Genomic DNA, 19890 nt, shown 5'->3' with positions numbered 1-19890 from the left:
CCCAAACTGAGAACAACCGAATGTCCCTCTCCTTGCAAGTGTATAAGCTGTGGTACACCCATTCAATGGAACAAAAGTCAGCATTAGAAGGGAACAAACTGCTGCTACAAGCAACAACATGGATGAATCTCAAAACCAATGCAAAATGAAAGATACAAAATTCTATATACAGCATGATTCCATTTATATGACATTCCGGAAAAGGCAGAACTATAGTGTTGGTAATCATATCAGCAGTTGCTTGGAACTGGGAAAGGGGGAGGAAACTGACTATAAAGGGCACAAGGAAGCTTTGGAGGGCGATAGTAATAGCCTATATCTCACTTATTTTGATATGACCATATGCATTTGTCAAAACTCACAGAACAGGAAAACATTTATACAGCTGTATACCTAGAAAGGATGAATTTTACTAGCTGTAGGTCGTACTATTATAAATCTTTTACAGAAGATCTTCTGTGGCCTCTCACAGGTCAGATAAAGTCGGAGCAGCTTAGCTTCAGAATCAAGGCCTCTAAGAACTGACCTAGCCAACCCCACCTGCCTTATTCTCTGCTATTGCCCTTTACACACTGCACACATCATCCAAAATCAACCATCTAGTGTTTTCCAGACATGCCCTGAGATTTTTTGCTTCCTTTCCCTTGCTCATGCACTTTCCTCCACTCTAATTTTTTTCCTCTTCCCTGAAAGAAGTGAACCCTCATGCAAAGAACATAGCTAGGAGCCCTGGGGAAAGGGGACTCTGCACTGAACTTCCTGAGTCCCCTGTCCAAACTTCCAAATCTCCCACCAAAATAGCATGCACAGAAGCCTAGGAGGTAAAAGGGAGTGACCAGGTATGGACAGGTGGAATGAGGAAGAGAGTGCAGATCATGGTGAAGGCTATTTGTTGCCTTAGCCTTCCTAGGCTCAAAGGGCCCTCCCTCCTGGTCTCATCCTCCAAAAGGCTATAGGCTTAACAGACTTCCCCTACAGCCTGGATGTAGAAAAATCCTGGGCCTTCCTGCCTCCTCCTCCTCCTCATATTGCCCTATAACTCTAGAGAGGGGGTTGAGTGCCCTCCCCAGAAAGCTGGGAGCTTCTCTGGGACAGAACTGCTGCCTGTCTGATTCTATTCTGCAATGTCCTAGTAGCCAGGATACACCTGGCATTTAGTAAGTGCTCAATTAATTTTTGAAGACTGCACACATGAATGCTATTGCCCAGCGGCAACTTTAGGAAATCCCTTTCTCTCTCTCTGAATTTCAGTGGTCCCAACTGAAAAATATTGAGAGTAATTCCTACCTTTCAAAGTTACTGTATGGACTTCCCTGGTCCAGTGATTAAGAATCCGCCTTGCAACGCAGGGGACACGGGTTTTATCCCTGGTTGGGGACCTAAGGTCCCACATGCCAAGGAGCAACTAAGCCCATGCACAACTACAGAGTCCGCGCACTGCCATGAAGGAACCCACATGGCTGAGCAAAAGATCTTGCAGGCTGCAACTAAGAGCTGACCCAGACACACAAACAATGAATAAATAGTTAAAGCTACTGTTACAGTAAACACATATAAAATCACTTTCCATATTATAAACTCCAATAATATAAGAACTTATTACTATTATTATTATAAAAATGGATATTTATGATTCAGTTTCAGATTCCTGGACCAGGAATGGGACTTCAGTTTAAACTGTTAAAAAGTCAGTATGCCTGCTCAAGTAATTAGGAGGAAGTATTGATGTCTGCCATTCACTTCAAATTTTACCAAACTGTAAGATAATTATGGGGAATAACACGCAAATTTGGCCTTGGAGTATAAAACAAAGCAGGTCAAAGGCTAACGGAGTTCTGCCAACAGAACGCACTGGTCATAGCAAACACCCTCTTCAAACAACACAAGAGAAGACTCTACACATGGACATCACCAGATGGTCAATACTGAAATCAGATTGATTATATTCTTTGCAGCCAAAGATGGAGAAGCTCTATGCAGTCAGCAAAAACAAAACTGGGAGCTGACTGTGGCTCAGCTCATGAACTCCTTATTGCCAAATTCAGACTTAAATTGAAGAAAGAAAGGAAAACCACTAGACCATTCAGGTATGACCTAAATCAAATCCCTTAGAATTATATAGTGGAAGTGACAAATAGATTCAAGGGATTAGATATGATAGACAGAGTGCCTGAAGAACTATGGATGGAGGTTCGTGACACTGTACAGGAGGCAATGATCAAGTCCACCCCTAAGAAAAAGAAATGCAAAAAGGCAAAATGGTTGTCTGACGAGGGCTTACAAATAGCTGACAAAAGAAGAGAAGCTAAAGGCAAACTAGAAAAGGAAAGATATACCCATTTGAATGCAGAGTTCCAAAGAATTGCAAGGAGAGATGAGAAAGCCTTCCTCAGTGATCAGTGTAAAGAAATAGAGGAAAACAACAGAATGGGAAAGACTAGAGATCTCTTCAAGAAAATTAGAGATACCAAGGGAACATTTTATGCAAAGATGAGCCCAATAAAGGACAGAAATGGTATGGACCTAACAGAATCAGAAGATATTAAGAAGAGGTGGCAAGAATACACAGAAGAACTGTACAAAAAAGATCTTCATGACCAAGATAACCATGATGGTGTGATCACTCACCTAGAGCCAGACATCCTGAAGTGTGAAGTCAAGTGGGCCTTAGGAAGCATCACTACAAACAAAGCTAGTGGAGGTGACGGAATTCCAGTTGAGCTATTTCAAATCCTAAAAGAGGATGCTGTGAAAGTGCTGCACTCAATACGCCAGCAAATATGGAAAACTCAGCAGTGGCCACAGGACTGGAAAAGGTCAGTTTTCAGAAAGGCACTGCCAAAGAATATTCAAACCACTGCACAACTGCACTCAACTCACACAACTAGCAAAGTGATGCTCAAAATTCTCCAAGCCAGGCTTCAACAGTATGTGAATTGTGAATTTCCAGATGTTCAAGCTGGATTTAGAAAAGGCAGAGGAACCAGAGATCAAATTGCCAACATCCATTGGATCATTGAAAAAGCAAAGGCTTTACTGACTACACCAAAGCCTTTGACTGTGTGGATCACAGCAAACTTTGGAAAATTCTTCAAGAGATGGGAATACCAGACCACCTGAGAAATTTGTATGCAGGTCAAGAAGCAACAGTTAGAACTGGACACGGAACAACAGACTGGTTCTGAATTGGGAAAGGAGTATATCAAGGCTATATATTGTCACCCTGCTTATTTAACTTATATGCAGAGTACATCATGAGAAATGCTGGGCTGGATGAAGCATAAGCTGGAATCAAGATTGCCAGGAGAAATATCAATAACCTCAGAAATGCAGGTGACACCACCCTTATGGTATAAAGCAAAGAAGAACTAAAGAGCCTCTTGATGAAAGTGAAAGAGGAGAGTGAAAAAGTTGGCTTAAAGCTCAACATTCAGAAAACTAAGATCATAGCATCCGGTCCCATCACTTCATGGGAAATAGATGGGGAAACAGTAGAAACAGTGTCAGACTTTATTTTGGGGGGCTCCAAAATCACGGCAGATGGTGACTGCAGCCATGAAATTAAAAGATGCTTGCTCCTTGGAAGAAAAGCTATGACCAACCTAAACAGCATATTAAAAAGTAGAGCATTACTTTACCAACAAAAGTCAGTCTAATCAAAGCTATAGTTTTTCCAGTAGTCATGTATGGATGTGAAAGTTGGATTATAAAGAAAGTTGAGTGCTGATGAATTGATGCTTTTGAACTGTGGTGTTGGAGAAGACTCTTGAGAGTCCCTTGGACTGTGAGGAGATCCAACCAGTCCATCCTAAAGGAAATCAGTCTTGAATATTCACTGGAAGGACTGATGTTGAAGCTGAAACTCTGATACTTCTGCCATCTGATGCAAAGAACTGACTCACTGGAAAAGACCCTGATGCTGGGAAACATTGAAGGCAGGAGGAGAAGGGGACAACAGAGGATGAGCTGGTTGGATGGCATCACCAACTCAATGGGCATAAGTTTGAGTAAACTCCGGGAGTTGGTGAGGGACAGGGAGACCTGGCGTTTTGCAGTCCATGGGGTTGCAAAGTTGGACACGACAGAGTGACTGAACTGAACTGAAGATAATTAGAGATGGGTAGAAGGATGATAGATTATAGACAGGTGAGTAATAGATGGGTAGATAGAAAGATATGTCAGAAGCAAGAAGAGTGAAACATTAATGACTAGAATCTAAGTGATGCATGTACAGGGGTACACTGGAAAATCCTTTCTATTTTGGTGTGTGTTTAAAAGTTTTCATAATAGAACATCAACTAAAAACTTTAGAAAATAAGCTTCTGATGGATTGAACTGGATGTTTCCTTGCATAGAGTTATCCAGACTCTGAACCATTTCATCAGAGTCTTGTCCTTTAACAAATATGCATTGAGCTCTTTCTATGCGTGCCAGCTAGATACTGGAGTTGGAGAATAGAGAAGTTCTGTTCAGTAGGGACCACAGGCATATGAATAAATAATTAAAATATGATGGGAAAATGCTCTGATCTGGGAAGGCTCAAGAGGCTGAAAAAAAAGAGACATCGTCTGGAAAAATCAGGGAAGGCTTCATATTTAAGTGAAGTTGTAGAACATAAATAGGAATCTTCCAGATAGAAACTAAGAGAAGAGTGTTTCAAGAACAGATCACGGTGTGGTGAGAGCACAGAGTGGTACACAGCGTGGTCTGGCCGGAGTGCAAAGTGGGCATGTCCACACAGCCAGAGGGTGGCCAGATGGAGTCAGGCAACCAGGCTGTAAGAGCCAGAAAGGTGACCGGCGGTGGTGGGGGAACTGGTCCATTGGTTGATCAACCACATTTTAGAAGCAGCTATGGTGTGCACAGGTCTAAAAAATGAAAAACAAAAGGCTGCCTTCCCCACACAGGAGTCAAACCCCAGGCTGCCTAGCTGGAAGCCCAGAACCTACAGTTTGGCAGGAAGAAGCAGGTGGGGCTTGGGAGTGACAGGTGAGAAAGACTGGCCGTCACTATACATTCCAGAAGATTTTACAACTCTTCCACACACACACACCCTCCCTCACCTGGACTGAGGACAGCAAACTATTCAAGGCCATGTTATGTTCCTACCCAGTCTTAAGTTGCTCAGTCATGTCCAACTCTTGGCAACCCTATGGATTACAGCTTGCCAGGCTCCGCTGTCCATGGGATTCTCTAGTAAGAATACTGGAGTGGGTAGCCACACCCATGGCCTCTCGAAACCTGCCAAGGAGGAGAGGCTGAAGTTCAGGGTCTGACTCAGAGCCCTGGTCCCCACCCTGCCTGCTATTTGGCTGCGGGCCTCTGAGCCATTTCATCACATCTACCCCTCTGCACACTTTCTCCCCATATGGGAAGATAGGAGGAGGGCATGGCAACCCACTCCAGTATCCTCCTAGAGAATCCCGTGGGCAGAGGAACCCGGCGGGCTACAGTCCATGGGGTTGTTAAGAGCTGGACATGACTGAAGCAACTGAGCATGCATGCACACACATGCAAAGATAGCCTTGACGATCACTCTTTGCTTTTCTACGGCAGCCCCACAGTCTGTGAACTCTGCATTTCTCCACCCACACACATGGGATTGTGGTCACCACCTGGAGGCAAAGGCAGGGATAACAATAGCACATCAACACAGAGGAGTTGTGAAGGTCCTGTGAGAAAGCCTGCATCCTTCCAGACTCCATTTGTTCTCACTAATTCTTCCGCCTTAGTTTTAAATTTACTCTGATTTTTTTAAACTTCTACAATCAAATGATTGCTTCTGTTGGTTTCAATCTTTATTGATTTAATACTAAAAGCAATTAAAACTATGAATTCTAAAACTATGAATTTTGACAATATTATATAGGTTTTGATACAGAGTTTTCATTGCAATTAACTTCTAAATGAACTGTAATGTCAAATTAGATTTTCTCCTAGACCCAAGAGCTTTGAAGAATTCTTACTATTTTCCAAGTACTTGGTTTTGAGGGTTATCCTTTTACTGTTAAGTCTTGTTTTATTGTACTCTGTTTAGAAAGAGTAACCTAAATTTTTTATGTAGGGTATTTTTAATCTAGATATTTTTAATGAGATCTTAGAAGATCAACTTTTACAAATGTTCCATGAGTATCTGAAAATAATGTGGAGTAAAACATACCTATTCAAATCCTCCAAATAAATATTTATGTCCTTATCTGTCAAATTCTCAGACAGGTCTATTAAGAATTTCCATTATGATTGTGCAAGTTTGTCACTGGTATTTTGGGCATGTGAAGGTTCATGGTGTTTATAACTGCAACTACTCATCTTTGTCCCATTTAGTATCTTGCCTTAAATTCTATTTTGCTTGGTATTTGTATTACCACTTTTTCTTTTTGCTGTTTGAGAATGAGAATGCCTCCATCCTGGTAAATCACAGCTAGATCGATATATTCTTATATTTCATGTCATCTTCTCCTTTCTTGAGCTCTTATGCTAATTCATTTTTCACTTGATTGGAGTATATCCCCCAGTAATATTTTCAGAAAAGATATATTTGATATACATCCCAAATCCCTGTGCATCTCTATTTGCACATGAATGATGGTTTGGCTACATAGAGAATTCTACAGTCTCAAGTCTTTTTCATGTTGTATAAACAGTGTTTTCTATCATTCATGTTTCAGAGGAGAGGCCCAAAATATGTCTGATTGCCTTTTATTTAGATTGTAGGTTGTCTTCTTAGGTCTCATATTGGTAAGATCTTTATTTTACCTTTGAAACTCAGAAATTCCACTACATTTTTAGTGGATTGAATGCATATATTAACCCCCATCCCTCCTGAAATCTCACTGAAACAGGAGTAAAGGAATACAAATTTCAAATCATATACCCACAAGGACAAAAAGAATAGAAGCAGCAGCAGTAAGAATATTTTGGAAGTTGAAATGCAGATGGAAGAACAGTAACTATGTTAGCATACTCAAGAAAGCTAAATCCCAAGGCAGCAGAAGTTGAAGCTAAGAATTCCCTCACTCCAAAAATCCAGGTACTGGCAGCGCCAGGTACCTCTGGTAGTGGCAGTGAAGGCAGAACCCAAACAGGGCTACTGATTGAAAGTCTGTGTAATATCAGCTTCCCTCTCCACTCCCTGCAACCAGAGGAGAGCCCTTAATAAATGAAGACAGAATTGATTCTCTGGAGACAGAGAAGTTCTCTGTACAGAATGACCAGGCAGAGTCAATGTTATGAGTATCCTCTTTATTAATAAAATGGAATCAAATGGGAGTTCGGTCACTACATATTGAGACCTCTAGGTTCTTCTCCCCCACATAAAGTTCTGGCACCCAGGTTTACATCTCCCAGAACTTTCTCTGGCCAAGGCCAAGAGGAAAACGTTTAACATCACTGGCATTGAAATTCCCCCGGTGAAAATACCCAGCTTGGTCATGTTATGGTTAAACCCATGAACAACAAGTGCTCCAGGGGAAGAACAAAAAGTGCCTCAGAGTCTTCAGCAGGATTTTCAGCTGGGCATGAGTGCACAGTTAAGAATCACCAGAGGGGCTTCCCTGATCCAGTGGTTAAGAGTCCACCTTGCAATGCAGGGGACACCGGTTGAATCCCTGGTCCTGAAAGATTCCACATGACTTGAGGCAACTAAGGCTGTGTGCCACAACTACTGAGCCCACACCCTAGAGCCCCTGAGCCACAACTACTGATGTCTGTGCACCCCAGAGCCCATGCTCTGCAACAAGAGAAGCCGCTGCAATGAGAGGACCGCACACTGCAACTAAAGACTAGACCCCACTTTCCGCAACTAGAGAAAGCCCATGCGCAGCAATGAAGCCCCAGTGCAGCCAATAAATAAATAAATTAGAACAGTGATTACCACATATTTGAGAACACTTTTTCGTACGGAAGATTGAGGCCAAAACAAACACACAGGGAAAAAAGAGAGAGAGAAAGACAATGACAGGAAAATTTGTCTTAATAATATCTTCAAAGGATAAGAAAGCATTGTATCCATGAAATAAAAACATGCTGTTACTAAAAGGAACATTTAGAAGACAAACATAACTCTTGGAAACTCAAATATGAACTCAGAAATGAAAACCTCAGTGAATGAATGAGAGAATATTTCTCATCACCTGAAAACCGCTCAGTCGTACCCAGGGCAGAACCAAGCACAGACTAGGCCTTTCAAATGAACCAATAAATGAAAGAGCATATAAAGAAATCTTTCTTCCCAATTTATGATCTACCTTCTGTGCCTCATGGCACAATCCTCCATACCCAAGGGCCCAGTGAATCAGGACTTCACGAACCATGAACTTGAGCCCCAGGGAAAATCATATACCAGCCTGACCATCAGACTCTCACAGGCATCTGCTGATTAGCTCCCATTCAGTAACATAAGCCTTAATTATACCTGACCATGTCCTATAGGGTATAAAGCATTCCCCTTTTACAGATGAAAACACTGAGGTCTAAAAGACAAAGGTGACTCTTGGCTGGAGATAGGTCTACAAGGAGAACCCATAATTTGTGTGGTCAGCTTCAGGAGTTCCTGTCCTTTTTTTTGTTGTTTTCTTTTTTTATTCTAATGATAAAAGTCGTATTTATTTGGAAAAATTCAAACATTTCAGAAATAAAACAAGGCAGAATGGTTTCACTATGGTCAACATTTTGGGGCCTAGTCCTCCACAGTGTTATCTATGCATATGGCAGTGCATTTTTTAAAAAATAAGGTGAAATTCCTCTCTTTCCTTTATATATTTAATATGCCACTATAATTGAATGTTAAACAATAACCACAAAAAGGAATTGGTGTTATATCAAGCTAGTCAGAATCTCCAAGGCATAAAAAAATGATTTGCTTGGAGTGGGGGAAAATTTTCTATTATAGTACAATCATTATATCATAAAATTAACCATAGTTAGTACATTCACACTGTTATGAGGATTTCTTTAAGTCTAATAAACAAAGCATTTCCAAATAAAGGAGCCATTACCTTTAAAGACACTGCTTTAAAAACATTTGCCAAAAATTCTCACTTTGGCAATGCATCTTTAATGGATTGTTATTCTATTTTTTTAATATTCACACATACTTACTCTTTCAAACAAAGTTTATAATGAATTTATTCAATTCACCCTACCAACCCCCTTACAATTTGATAAAAATGGCATTAAATGTGTATATCAATGGGAAGAATTACTATTTTCCCAATATCTTTCCACCCATGAACATGGTATTCTCTCCAGTTATTCAGGCCTTTTTTAAAATATCTTTCAGTAAAGGTTTATATATTTTTTTCATTTAAGCCTTAAATATACTTATTAAGTTTATCCCAGTGCATTTTATTGTTTGCGTGCCTAATAGGAAGGGCATCGTGTTCTTTTTCTGAATTAAGTTTTCTATTTGTTGTGGTATTAGAGGAAACTTTACACCATTACAGCACTCGCTTCCCTGGTGTTACAGTTTTAAAATGAACTCTGTTGGATTTGTTTAGGTAAACATACATATCATTATAAATTGTGATGATTATGCTCTTCTTTATCAATATTTTTATTCCTCGTCTTACCATGTTTGCTAGAACCTCCAGAACAATGTTGAACATTCCCAGTAATATAAGCATCTCTGTTTGGTTCCTGACTTCATGAGAAATCTTTAGTATTTCACTCTCACATTTAATGTTTTTGACCTCCTCTTTCAAAGCTCCCACCCTCCCTCAGGACTCAACTGTCTTCCTATTTCTCTACAGTCTGTATCAAATATCTGTCTGAGTAGAAGCTTTTCCTTGGGTCTTTTGACAACAGAAGGTGGTTTAAGCCATTGTAGTTTCTTTTCCTGGATCATGTGCATTTTCAGCCTCTGTAAAAACTTAACCCTTGTATTAACAAGACAGAATTCTGTCGAGGCACAGCAGAAGCTAAGGGCAAGGGAAGCCAGCACTTAAACATACCTGCAGAGTGTCATCCACAGGGCAGGGCACATTTGCATGCATGATCTTCTTTAATACTTAATGCAGACGACAGAGGGTGAGATGGCTGGATGGCATCACCAACTCGATGCATGTGAGTTTGAGTGAACTCCAGGACGTGGTGATGGACAGGGAGGCCTGGCGTGCTGCGATTCATGGGGTCACAAAGAGTCGGACACAACTGAGCGACTCAACTGAACTAAAATGAGCTGAACGCAGACTCTACAATGTGGTAATTTTGTTTACTCTCACTTTTCAGATGAAAGTCTGTCTCCAAGTAACATGTCTCATGCCACACAGCTAAGTAGTAGAAACAGAATTCTGAGCCAGGTTAAAAGGGAAATCCTATAACTCTCACAGGCCTAAATGTTGGGTGTTTTAACAGTGGTGAAGGGAAAAATTTGTACCAGAAGGGAGGCAGATGTGCAGGGGGAGAAAACTGAGGGTCCAGTGGGAGTGGGCCATCCTTCTCTCCTCTAGAGCCCTTTGCTGAGCAAACAGTATGTAGGATGGGGCTTTGCTGACAGGTTGCAAGGGAGGGTTGGCCTTGCCAGAATCAGAGCATCACACTCTTCCCAGCTCACCATCCCCCAAACCCTTACATGGGCATTGGTGTATGGAAAGGGCCCTGATCTAGAAAGAAAGGCCTGGAGTCTAGCCTCAGCTCTATCACCATCAGCTGTGTGACCATGGGCAAGTTGCTGCACTCTTGGGTCCTGGTTGAACACCTGTGGAAGAAGGCTAGCCACCTTGTTTAGAAAGGGCAAGAACACACTTTTGTACACAAAAGTAGTCCACGTGGCTTTCAGTTAAACAAGGAAGATGAATCCGTGCATTTACCTCTGTTCCTTCCTGCAATTCACTGAATGAACTATAAAGGAGTTGTTTTTAAACAGACGAGCAAGAAAAGGAGAAGAGGTATCAGGGGACAAGGGTGTTTACAATTTCAAGGAAATGCAAAGTGCAGGGAGTCATGAGCAGAGCTGAGAGGGCCTAAAAGCAAGCTGCCTGCAGCAGGGGAGCCAATGAGAAGCTTGCCAGCTCCTGCCACAAACCCCAGAGAGGCCCGGAAATTAGAGCCACCAGTATCGCAAAACACAGGAGCCAAACTGCTGAAAACAAGAGGAAAGTCAGACCCTCTGCACCACACACACTTCGCCCACCCAGCAGGAGGCTGGAGGGTTAGTACTGAGAGAGAGAGAGTCAGGGTGGCAGTGGCGGAGCTCAGTGGATGGTGGGCAGACAGGCACTATAGTAAGAACAGAGGGAGTAGGTGAAGTCCATGTACTGACTTAGACTCCTCAACCCTCCTTCCCCTAAACACCAGCAATCACATTCACCACCATCCCTACCCGCCAGGATGTAGGATTCTTATCTAGAGAAGCTAAAAGGTGCCACTGAAAATGCCTAGAAATATTGACTTTAGAGTCTCCCAATGAAATGACCAGATCCCCATCTTCACTCCCAGTGAAGCCCTACCCAGACCCATAGCATTTCTTAGCGCTTTCTTCTCAAATATGCACAAGTGAAAGAAAAAAGGGGAACTGGGAAGAAGTGGAGACAATGCGGGGAGCAAAAGGAAAAGCAAAGAAGACTGTCATTGTCGTCCTTAAGTGAAAGAACAGCCTGCATGCAGAACCAGGGGCTAGCAGAAGATAAAAAATGCAATCTACACAGCGAAAGAACCCTCGGAAACTTAAAAAGATGAGACTCAAAATTTCAAAAGGCAATAGCAGGGTCTGAAATGTTATTTTTTTAAAAAGGCAGAAATAAGAAACAAGGGAAAAAGAAGAATAGAGCATCAAGCCAGAATGTCTACAATTCATCGAAAAAAGAGGGGAGAGAACACAGAAGACAGGAAATCACCAAAGACAAAAACACAAACATTTTTCCCGGAATAGAAGGTCCTAAGTTTCCAGAAGGAAGGAACGCATCAAGGACCCAAAACAATGGATGAAAATAAACTCACACTAGACCCAACATCTAAGACTTCCCTGGTGGCTCAAAAGGTAAAGAATCTGCCTGCAATGCAGGAGACCTGGGTTCAGTCCCTGGGTTGGGAAGCTCCTCTGGAGAAGGGAATGGCTACCCACTCCAGTATTCTTGCCGGGAGAATTCCATGGATAGAGGAGCCTGGTGGGCTACAGTCCATGGGATCACAAAGAGTCGGACACGACTGAATAACTAGCACTTTCACACTTTTTTCAGACCTGTTATCATGAAATTTCAGTACACAAGGGACAGAGGGACAGAAAGAGGATCCTACAAACTTCCAGATAGGAAGGTGCTGGTTGCCTACAAAGGACAGGAAAACCAAGATGGCATTGAAATTCTTAACAACCATGCTTGAAGGTCGAAGGCAATGGAGCAAAGCCTTCAAAATTCTCAGGTAAAATTATTTCCAACTAAAATTTTATTACTCCTTGTTCAAGGCCAGGAGGGGTGGCGGTGAGGAGATACCCCTCGTCCAAGGTAAGAGAAACCCAAGTAAGATGGAAGGTGTTGCGAGAGGGCATCAGAGGGCAGACACACTGAAACCATAATCACAGAAAACTAGACAATCTAATTACACTAGGACCACAGCCTTGTCTGAAAGTAAAAGTTGCTCAGTCGTGTCTGACTCTTTGCGACCCCATGGACTGTATAGTCCATGGAATTCTCCAGGCCAGAATACTGGAGTAGGTAGCCTTTTCCTTCTCCAGGGGATCTCCCCAACCCAGGGATCGAACCCAGGTCTCCCACATTGCAGGTGGATTCTTTACCAGCTGAACCACCAGGGAAGCCCCACAGCCTTGTCTAACTCAATGAAACTAAGCCATATCGTGTGAGGCCACCCAAGCTGGGCGGGTCATGGTGGAGAGGTCTGACAGAATGTGGTCCACTGGAGAAGGGAATAGCAAACCACTTCAGCATTCTTGCCTTGAGAACCCCATGAACAGTATGAAAAGGCAAAATGATAGGATACTGAAAGAGGAACTCCCTAGGTCGGTAGGTACCCAATATGCTACTGGAGATCAGTGGAGAAATAACTCCAGAAAGAATGAATGGATGGAGCCAAAGCAAAAACAATACCCAGTTGTGGTTGTGACTGGTGATAGAAGCAAGGTCTGATGCTGTAAAGAGCAATATTGCATAGGAACCTGGAATGTCAGGTCCATGAATCAAGGCAAATTGGAAGTGGTCAAACAGGAGATGGCAAGAGTGAACATTGACATTCTTGGAATCAGCGAACTAAAATGGACTGGAGTGGGTGAATTTAACTCAGATGACCATTATATCTACTACTTCAGGCAAGAATCCCTTAGAAGAAATAGAGTAGCCATCATGGTCAACAAAAGAGTCCAAAATGCAGTACTTGGATGCAATCTCAAAAATGACAGAATGATCTCTGTTCGTCTCCAAGGCAAACCATTCAATATCACAGTAATCCAAGTCTATGCCCCAACCAGTAACGCTGAAGAAGCTCAAGTTGAACGGTTCTATGAAGACCTACAAAACCTTTTAGAACTAACACCAAAAAAAGATGTCCTTTTCATTATAGGCGACTGGAATGCAAAAGTAGGAAGTCAAGAAACACCTGGAGTAACAGGCAAATTTGACCTTGGAATACAGAATGAAGCAGGGCAAAGGCTAATAGAGTTTTGCCATGAGAATGCACTGGTCATAGCAAACACCCTTTTCCAACAACACAAGAGAGGACTCTACACATGGGCATCACCAGATGGTCAACACCGAAATCAGATTGATTATATTCTTTGCAGCCAAAGATGGAGAAGCTCTATACAGTCAACAAAAACAAGACCAGGAGCTGACTGTGGCTTGGATCATGAACTCCTTATTGCCACATTCAGACTTAAATTGAAGAAAGTAGGGAAAATCACTAGACCATTCAGGTATATCCTAAATAAAATCCCTTATGATTATATAGTGGAAGTGAGAAATAGATTTAAGGGACTAGATCTGATAGATAGAGTGCCTGATGAACTATGGACAGAGGTTTGTGACATTGTACAGGAGACAGGGATCAAGACCATCCCCATGGAAAAGAAATGCAAAAAAGCAAAATGGCTGTCTGCGGAGGCCTTACAAATAGCTGTGAAAAGAAGAGAAGCAAAAAGCAAAGGAGAAAAGGAAAGATATAAGCATCTGAATGCAGGGTTCCAAAGAATAGCAAGAAGAGATAAGAAAGCCTTCCTCAGCAATCAATGCAAAGAAATAGAGGAGAACAATGGAATGGGAAAGACTAGAGATCTCTTCAAGAAAATTAGAGATACTAAGGGAACATTTCATGCAAAGATGGGCTCAATAAAGGACAGAAATGGTAGGGACCTAACAGAAGCAGAAGATATTAAGAAGAGGTGGCAAGAATACACAAAAGAACTGTACAAAAAAGATCTTCATGACCAAGATAATCACAATGGTGTGATCACTCACCTAGAGCCAGACATCCTGGAATGTGAAGTCAAGTGGGCCTTGGAAAGCATCACTAGGAACAGAGCTGGTGGAAGTGATGGAATTCCAGTTAAGCTATTTCAAATCCTGAAAGATGATGCTGTGAAAGTGCTGCACTCAATATGCCAGCAAATTTGGAAAACTCAGCAGTGGCCACAGGACTGGAAAAGGTCAGCTTTCATTCCAATCCCAAAGAAAGGCAATGGCAAAGAATGCTCAAACTACCGCACAATTGCACTCATCTCACATGCTAGTAAAGTAATGCTCAAAATTCTCCAAGCCAGGCTGCAGCAGTACATGAACTGTGAACTTCAGATGTTCAAGCTGGTTTTAGAAAAAGCAAAGGAACCAGAGATCAAATTGCTAACATCCGCTGGATCATCAAATAAGCAAGAGAGTTCGAGAAAAACATTTATTTCTGCTTTATTGACTATGCCAAAGCCTTTGACTGTGTGGATCACAATAAACTGGGGAAAATTCTGAAAGAGATGGGAATACCAGACCACCTGACCTGCTTCTTGAGAAACCTATATGCAGGTCAGGAAGCAACAGTTAGAACTGGACATGAAACAACAGACTGGTTCCAAATAGGAAAAGGAGTATGTCAAGGCTGATATTGTCACCCTGCTTATTGAACTTATATGCAGAGTACATCATGAGAAATGCTGGGCTGGAAGAAGCACAAGCTGGAATCAAAATTGCCGGGAGAAATATCAATCACCTCAGATATGCAGATAACACCACCCTTATGGCAGAAAGTGAAGAGGAACTAAAAAGCCTCTTGATGAAAGTGAAAGAGGAGAGTGAAAAAGTTGGCTTAAAGCTCAACATTCAGAAAACTAAGGTCATGGCATCTGGTCTCATCACTTCATGGGAAATAGATGGGGAAACAGTTGAAACTGTCAGACTTTATTTTGGGGGGCTCCAAAATCACTGCAAATGGTGACTGCAGCCATGAAATTAAAAGACGCTTACTCCTTGGAAGGAAAGTAATGACCAACCTAGATAGCATAGTCAAAAGCAGAGATATTACTTTGCCAACAAATGTCCGTCTAGTCAAGTGAAGTGAAGTCGCTCAGTGGTGTCTGACTCTTTGCGACCCCATGGACTGTAGCCTACCAGGCTCTTCTGTTCATGGGATTTTCCAGGCAATAGTACTGGAGTGGATTGCCATTTCCTTCTCCAGCAGATCTTCCCGACCCAGGGATCGAACCCAGGTCTCCCTCATTGTAGACAGATGCTTTACCATCTCAGCCACCAGGGAAGTCCGTCTAGTCAAGGCTATGGTTTTTCCAGTGGTCATGTATGGATGTGAGAGTTGGACTGTGAAGAAAGCTGAGCGCCGAAGAATTGATGCTTTTGAACGGTGGCATTGGAGAAGACTCTTGAGAGTCCCTTGGACTGCAAGGAGATCCAACCAGTCCATTCTAAAGGAGATCAGTGCTGGGTGTTCTTCAGAAGGAATGATGCTAAAGCTGAAACTCCAGTACTCTGGCCACCTCGTGCAAAGAGCTGACTCATTGGAAAAGACTCTGATGCTGGGAGGGATTGAGGGCAGGAGAAGGGGATGACAGAGGATGAGATGGCTGGATGACATCACCGACTCGATGGACGTGAGTTTGGGTGAACTCCGGGTGTTGGTGATGGATAGGGAGGCCTGGCATGCTGCGATTCATGGGGTCACAAAGAGTTAAACATGACTGGGCGACTGAACTGAACTGAAAATGTTATTTCCAACCAAACTATTGATCAGCTGTGCAGGGAGGAAAAACAATCTTTTTCAGGCATGCAGTCTATCAACAATGTCACCTCCCATTATCCTTTCTAAGGAAGCCATAAAAGCATGGGAGTCAATCAAGAAGGAAGACATAGGTCCACTTTGATTAAAGACACATATATATCTATATACAAAAGCTGGTTTTCCCCGGGAAATCTGGCCCCACGGAATATGGTCTTTATGCCCTCACCAGAGTTTCCAGCATTGGAATTTCCAATTCTAAAGTTCATGTTTATTCACCATTTAACATTTCTGAAATTGAGATTACATGGCAACTGGTGGCATGGCATCTTAGGTAAGTAAAACATGGAGGCAACCAAAATTCCCAGGCAGTTTTACAGTTAGCCATGGCATTTCATGCATATTTTTTCTTAGGTTTCCCAACTTCCTGAGATGAGTTTTTCCAACCCCGTTTTCAACACCAAGAAATAGATGCCCCATGGTGACGGCACTCAAGGCAATCCTAGACTGTGTGGGTTGTGGGTGAGGGAGTCAATGTCCATCAAGTTCCTTTTCTCCTTACCACCAGCTATGGACAGAGTATCTCACTGTCCTCCACTCACTTGACAGCTGAGGGAAATGAGGCTCAGAGAGATTGATTGATGCGCCCTACCTCCCACAGCCAGCATGCACCAGAGCCGGGATCTCAACTCTCCACTGCCACAGCTGTTGGGCTGGCCCTAGGGACAGCAGCTGTGTTCCCATGGGAAGCAAGCATGAGCACACCCCCGCCCAGCCCAGAGCAAGCCCCTCCGGGCCCTGGCCCCTCTGCTGGGGCTCCAGCGACACTCACTGCATGATCATCTCCCGGACTGGGTCCGAGGGGTAGCGCTTGGATCCACCCATGAACAGGGACCGGTATCGCTGCCGACAGTCCTTTGTCTCCAACATCTGGGTGTTGAGGTAGCGACCCACCCCTACAGGGTTCTGCACCAGAGAGAGGAGGCAGGACATTAGCAAGCTGGATGCCTGGCCCGGAGACTCTATCTCCAGTCTCCCCCTGTCTCCCTATTCCATCTGTTACAGATTGAATTATGTTCCCCAAAGAGATAGGTGGAGTCCTAACCCCCAGGACCTCAGAGTGTGAGCTCATCTGGAAATAGCTACAGGTGTTACCGGTTGAGATGAGCTCATACTGGAGTAGGGTGGGTCCTTCCTCCAATGTGACCAGTGTCCTCATAAGCAGTGATATCTTGGCCCCCGTGTGCCCGTATCCCCTGCCCTATCCTGTTTTTGTGAGGTCTTGTGAGTGGGGAGATGGCCATTCAACATGGAGGCAGGGGCTGCAGCAAGGTATTTACAAGCCAAGCAGTCCCAAGCATCACCAGCCACCACCAGCAGCTAGAAACAGGGCAGGAAGGATCTCCTCTACAGGTTTCAGAGGAAATGTGGTTCTGTCGATACCTGGATTTCAGACTTCTGGCTCCCAGAACTGTGAGAGGGTAAATTTCTGTTGTTTCAAGCCATCTGGTTTGTGATACTTTGTTATGGCAGCTTTGCTACCTTATGTAGGAAGTTAATACCCCATCCCACCCAGAAACCTGGGTTGTAGGTATAAGAAGCCCTCGTGGAGAGGTTCAGAGGGGAGACGTTGCCTGTCCATTGTGACTGGTGGGGGCAGGAGGAAGGCAGGACAGGAACCCGCCATCTGTATAGAATCTGGACCAAGGTCAGACTGGGTCTCCAAGTGAAGACCCTCCCCCTTGTAGGAGGTGCAGGCTGGAGGTGAGAAAAGGAAGACTGTGGGGGCTTGACTGGCTCGACCTCACAAGAACAGAAAAGGGCAGGGGGTACAGGCACACGAGGGGCCAAGATATCACTGGGAGATGAAAAGGTGGAGTGGAAAGGGGAGAGTTGGGGTCTGGGGATGCAAGATGGGGCAGGGGGAGCTTAGTGGGAAGGCACATTCCAAGCAAGATGTTCCCAGGGAAACCTGGAGAAATACACAACTTAAAAATACACAGCTGCAGAGAGCGGAGGGGCAGGGCGGGGTGCCAGCCAAGCCAGAGCAGCAACCATGTCAGTTTCAGGAAGCTGTTCTGGGCCAGAGGAGCCCTGGGTTGTGTGTTGTTTTTTTTTTTTTCTAAAACCATAGGCTTTTCCTTGTCCTAAACTGTAATAATGTGTCTGATTTTGGTTTCCTCGAGAGCTTTATTTCTGTTCATCACCTGTGTACTGGCCCCTGTGTTTCCCACTCTGGCCCACTCCTCACCCCCACTCCCCCAGTCTTTTTGGAGTTTGTGACCCTAATGTGAAACGGACAGTGTTCTCTTGAGAGCACGTGAGATTGTTAAATTCCCGCTAGACATTTTTCTAACATGGCTCTAAGGTCCTCGTTGCCGTTTGTTATAAGTGATAGGTAATTTATTGGAAACATGTGCATACATTTATATTCAGAGGAAATTATAGTTTGCACTATTAGTTTGTCTATTAAAAAACCTTGACTGATTTAAAAATATACCCAGCTGTTTGGAAACAGGCAAAACTAACCTGTGCTAATGGAAGTCAGGACAGGAACCACCTGTGGGGGACAGAGTTGGGGGGGGGACCTGGGGTGCTGAAAACGTTCTTCAGCCCTCTGGGGGACCACTGCATGATGAGTCCACTTTGTGACACGTCACGGAGCTACTCATTTGGGACTCCTTCTCATTTCTTTATGGTTATCAGACTGCAGGAAAAGGTGGGCTTGGAAAGTAAGGGCAGGAATGAGAAACAGAGCACCCAATGCCATCTAGCACATGAAGAAGGCAGGCACACGGACTTGAGAGCCTGGCTGTCTTACAAGAACACCAACAAACCAAAGATGACATCTTACACGCAGGGACAGCTGCCACTGGTGGGGAGGGAGAAGGGTCAGAAGGGTCCTTGCTTCACCAGAGACAAGAAATGGGCCAACTCCCTCAGGTATCCCTGAGGCCCCAGGACAAACACAAAGAGAATGGAGGGAGCATTCCCCTGGAAAATAAGAGTGTGATGGTTCTGGGTGATGTCCACTAGCACAGCGGTTCTCCAACTGGTCCCTTGAACAAGCACTCTCAGCATGGCCTGAAAACTCATTAGAAATGCATGTTCCCAGGCCCCGCTTCAGGCTTACTGAATCAGAAGCTCTGGTTTGCGGCCCAGCCATCTCTGTTTTAGGAAGCCCTCCAGGTGATGCTAATGCCCGCCCAAGTTTGAAAAACCACAGCCTTAGAGCAATGAGACAGTCCAGGTAGGTGTTAGTCACCCACCTGGTGGGAAAAGCAGGTGGGATCCACTCCCTCGGAGCATCGGTTTCCAGGGCTGCCTGGAGAGGGTTCCCTGCCCCTCACCGTGTGTCCCCCACAAAGACCTACTCACCCAGTTCCCCACGACCATCTGGTAGACCTTCATGCCTGCCCGCCTGGAGGACAGCAGGAAGGGAGGCTGGTTGGGGCGCTTGCACTCCTTCTCTGGAGGAAGCCATGTACCGGGACCAGACGTAGCCTAGGGATGAGGAGTGAAGGCCGGGAGGCTGGAGAGGGCTGGCGGTGGCCAGCCTGGGGCCAGCGCAGGTGACCTCACCTACCTGGCAGCCCTGCGCCTGGGGCCAAGAACACTGGGAGGCACCCAGCTACCCCCAACTCACCTGGAGCCCCTCCTCGAGGGCCCTGCGGTGCCCTCATGACCCCTGCTACCTGCTCTGTCCCTGCCCATCAGCCTGACACCTCTTTC

At 44.1% G+C, this 19890-nt stretch overlaps 1 protein-coding gene across 1 annotated transcript in view; it reads right to left on the bottom strand.

Moving 5' to 3' along the window:
• The window catches only part of LEXM (lymphocyte expansion molecule), a 38794-nt gene that overhangs the window by 1681 nt on the left and 17223 nt on the right, over window positions 1-19890 (bottom strand). The window contains exons 9-10 of the mRNA XM_018046501.1: window positions 19537-19662; window positions 16991-17124 (exon numbers count right to left, since the gene is read on the bottom strand). Coding sequence (XP_017901990.1) covers window positions 16991-17124; window positions 19537-19662 — 260 coding nt within the window. The remainder of the gene's footprint in view (window positions 1-16990; window positions 17125-19536; window positions 19663-19890) is intronic.

This window comes from Capra hircus, chromosome 3 (genome assembly GCF_001704415.2).
Source record: "Capra hircus breed San Clemente chromosome 3, ASM170441v1, whole genome shotgun sequence".
Taxonomy (NCBI): Eukaryota; Metazoa; Chordata; class Mammalia; order Artiodactyla; family Bovidae; genus Capra; species Capra hircus.
The sequence above is the reverse complement of the archived record's forward strand: the minus strand, read 5'-3'. Positions and strand labels throughout refer to the sequence as shown.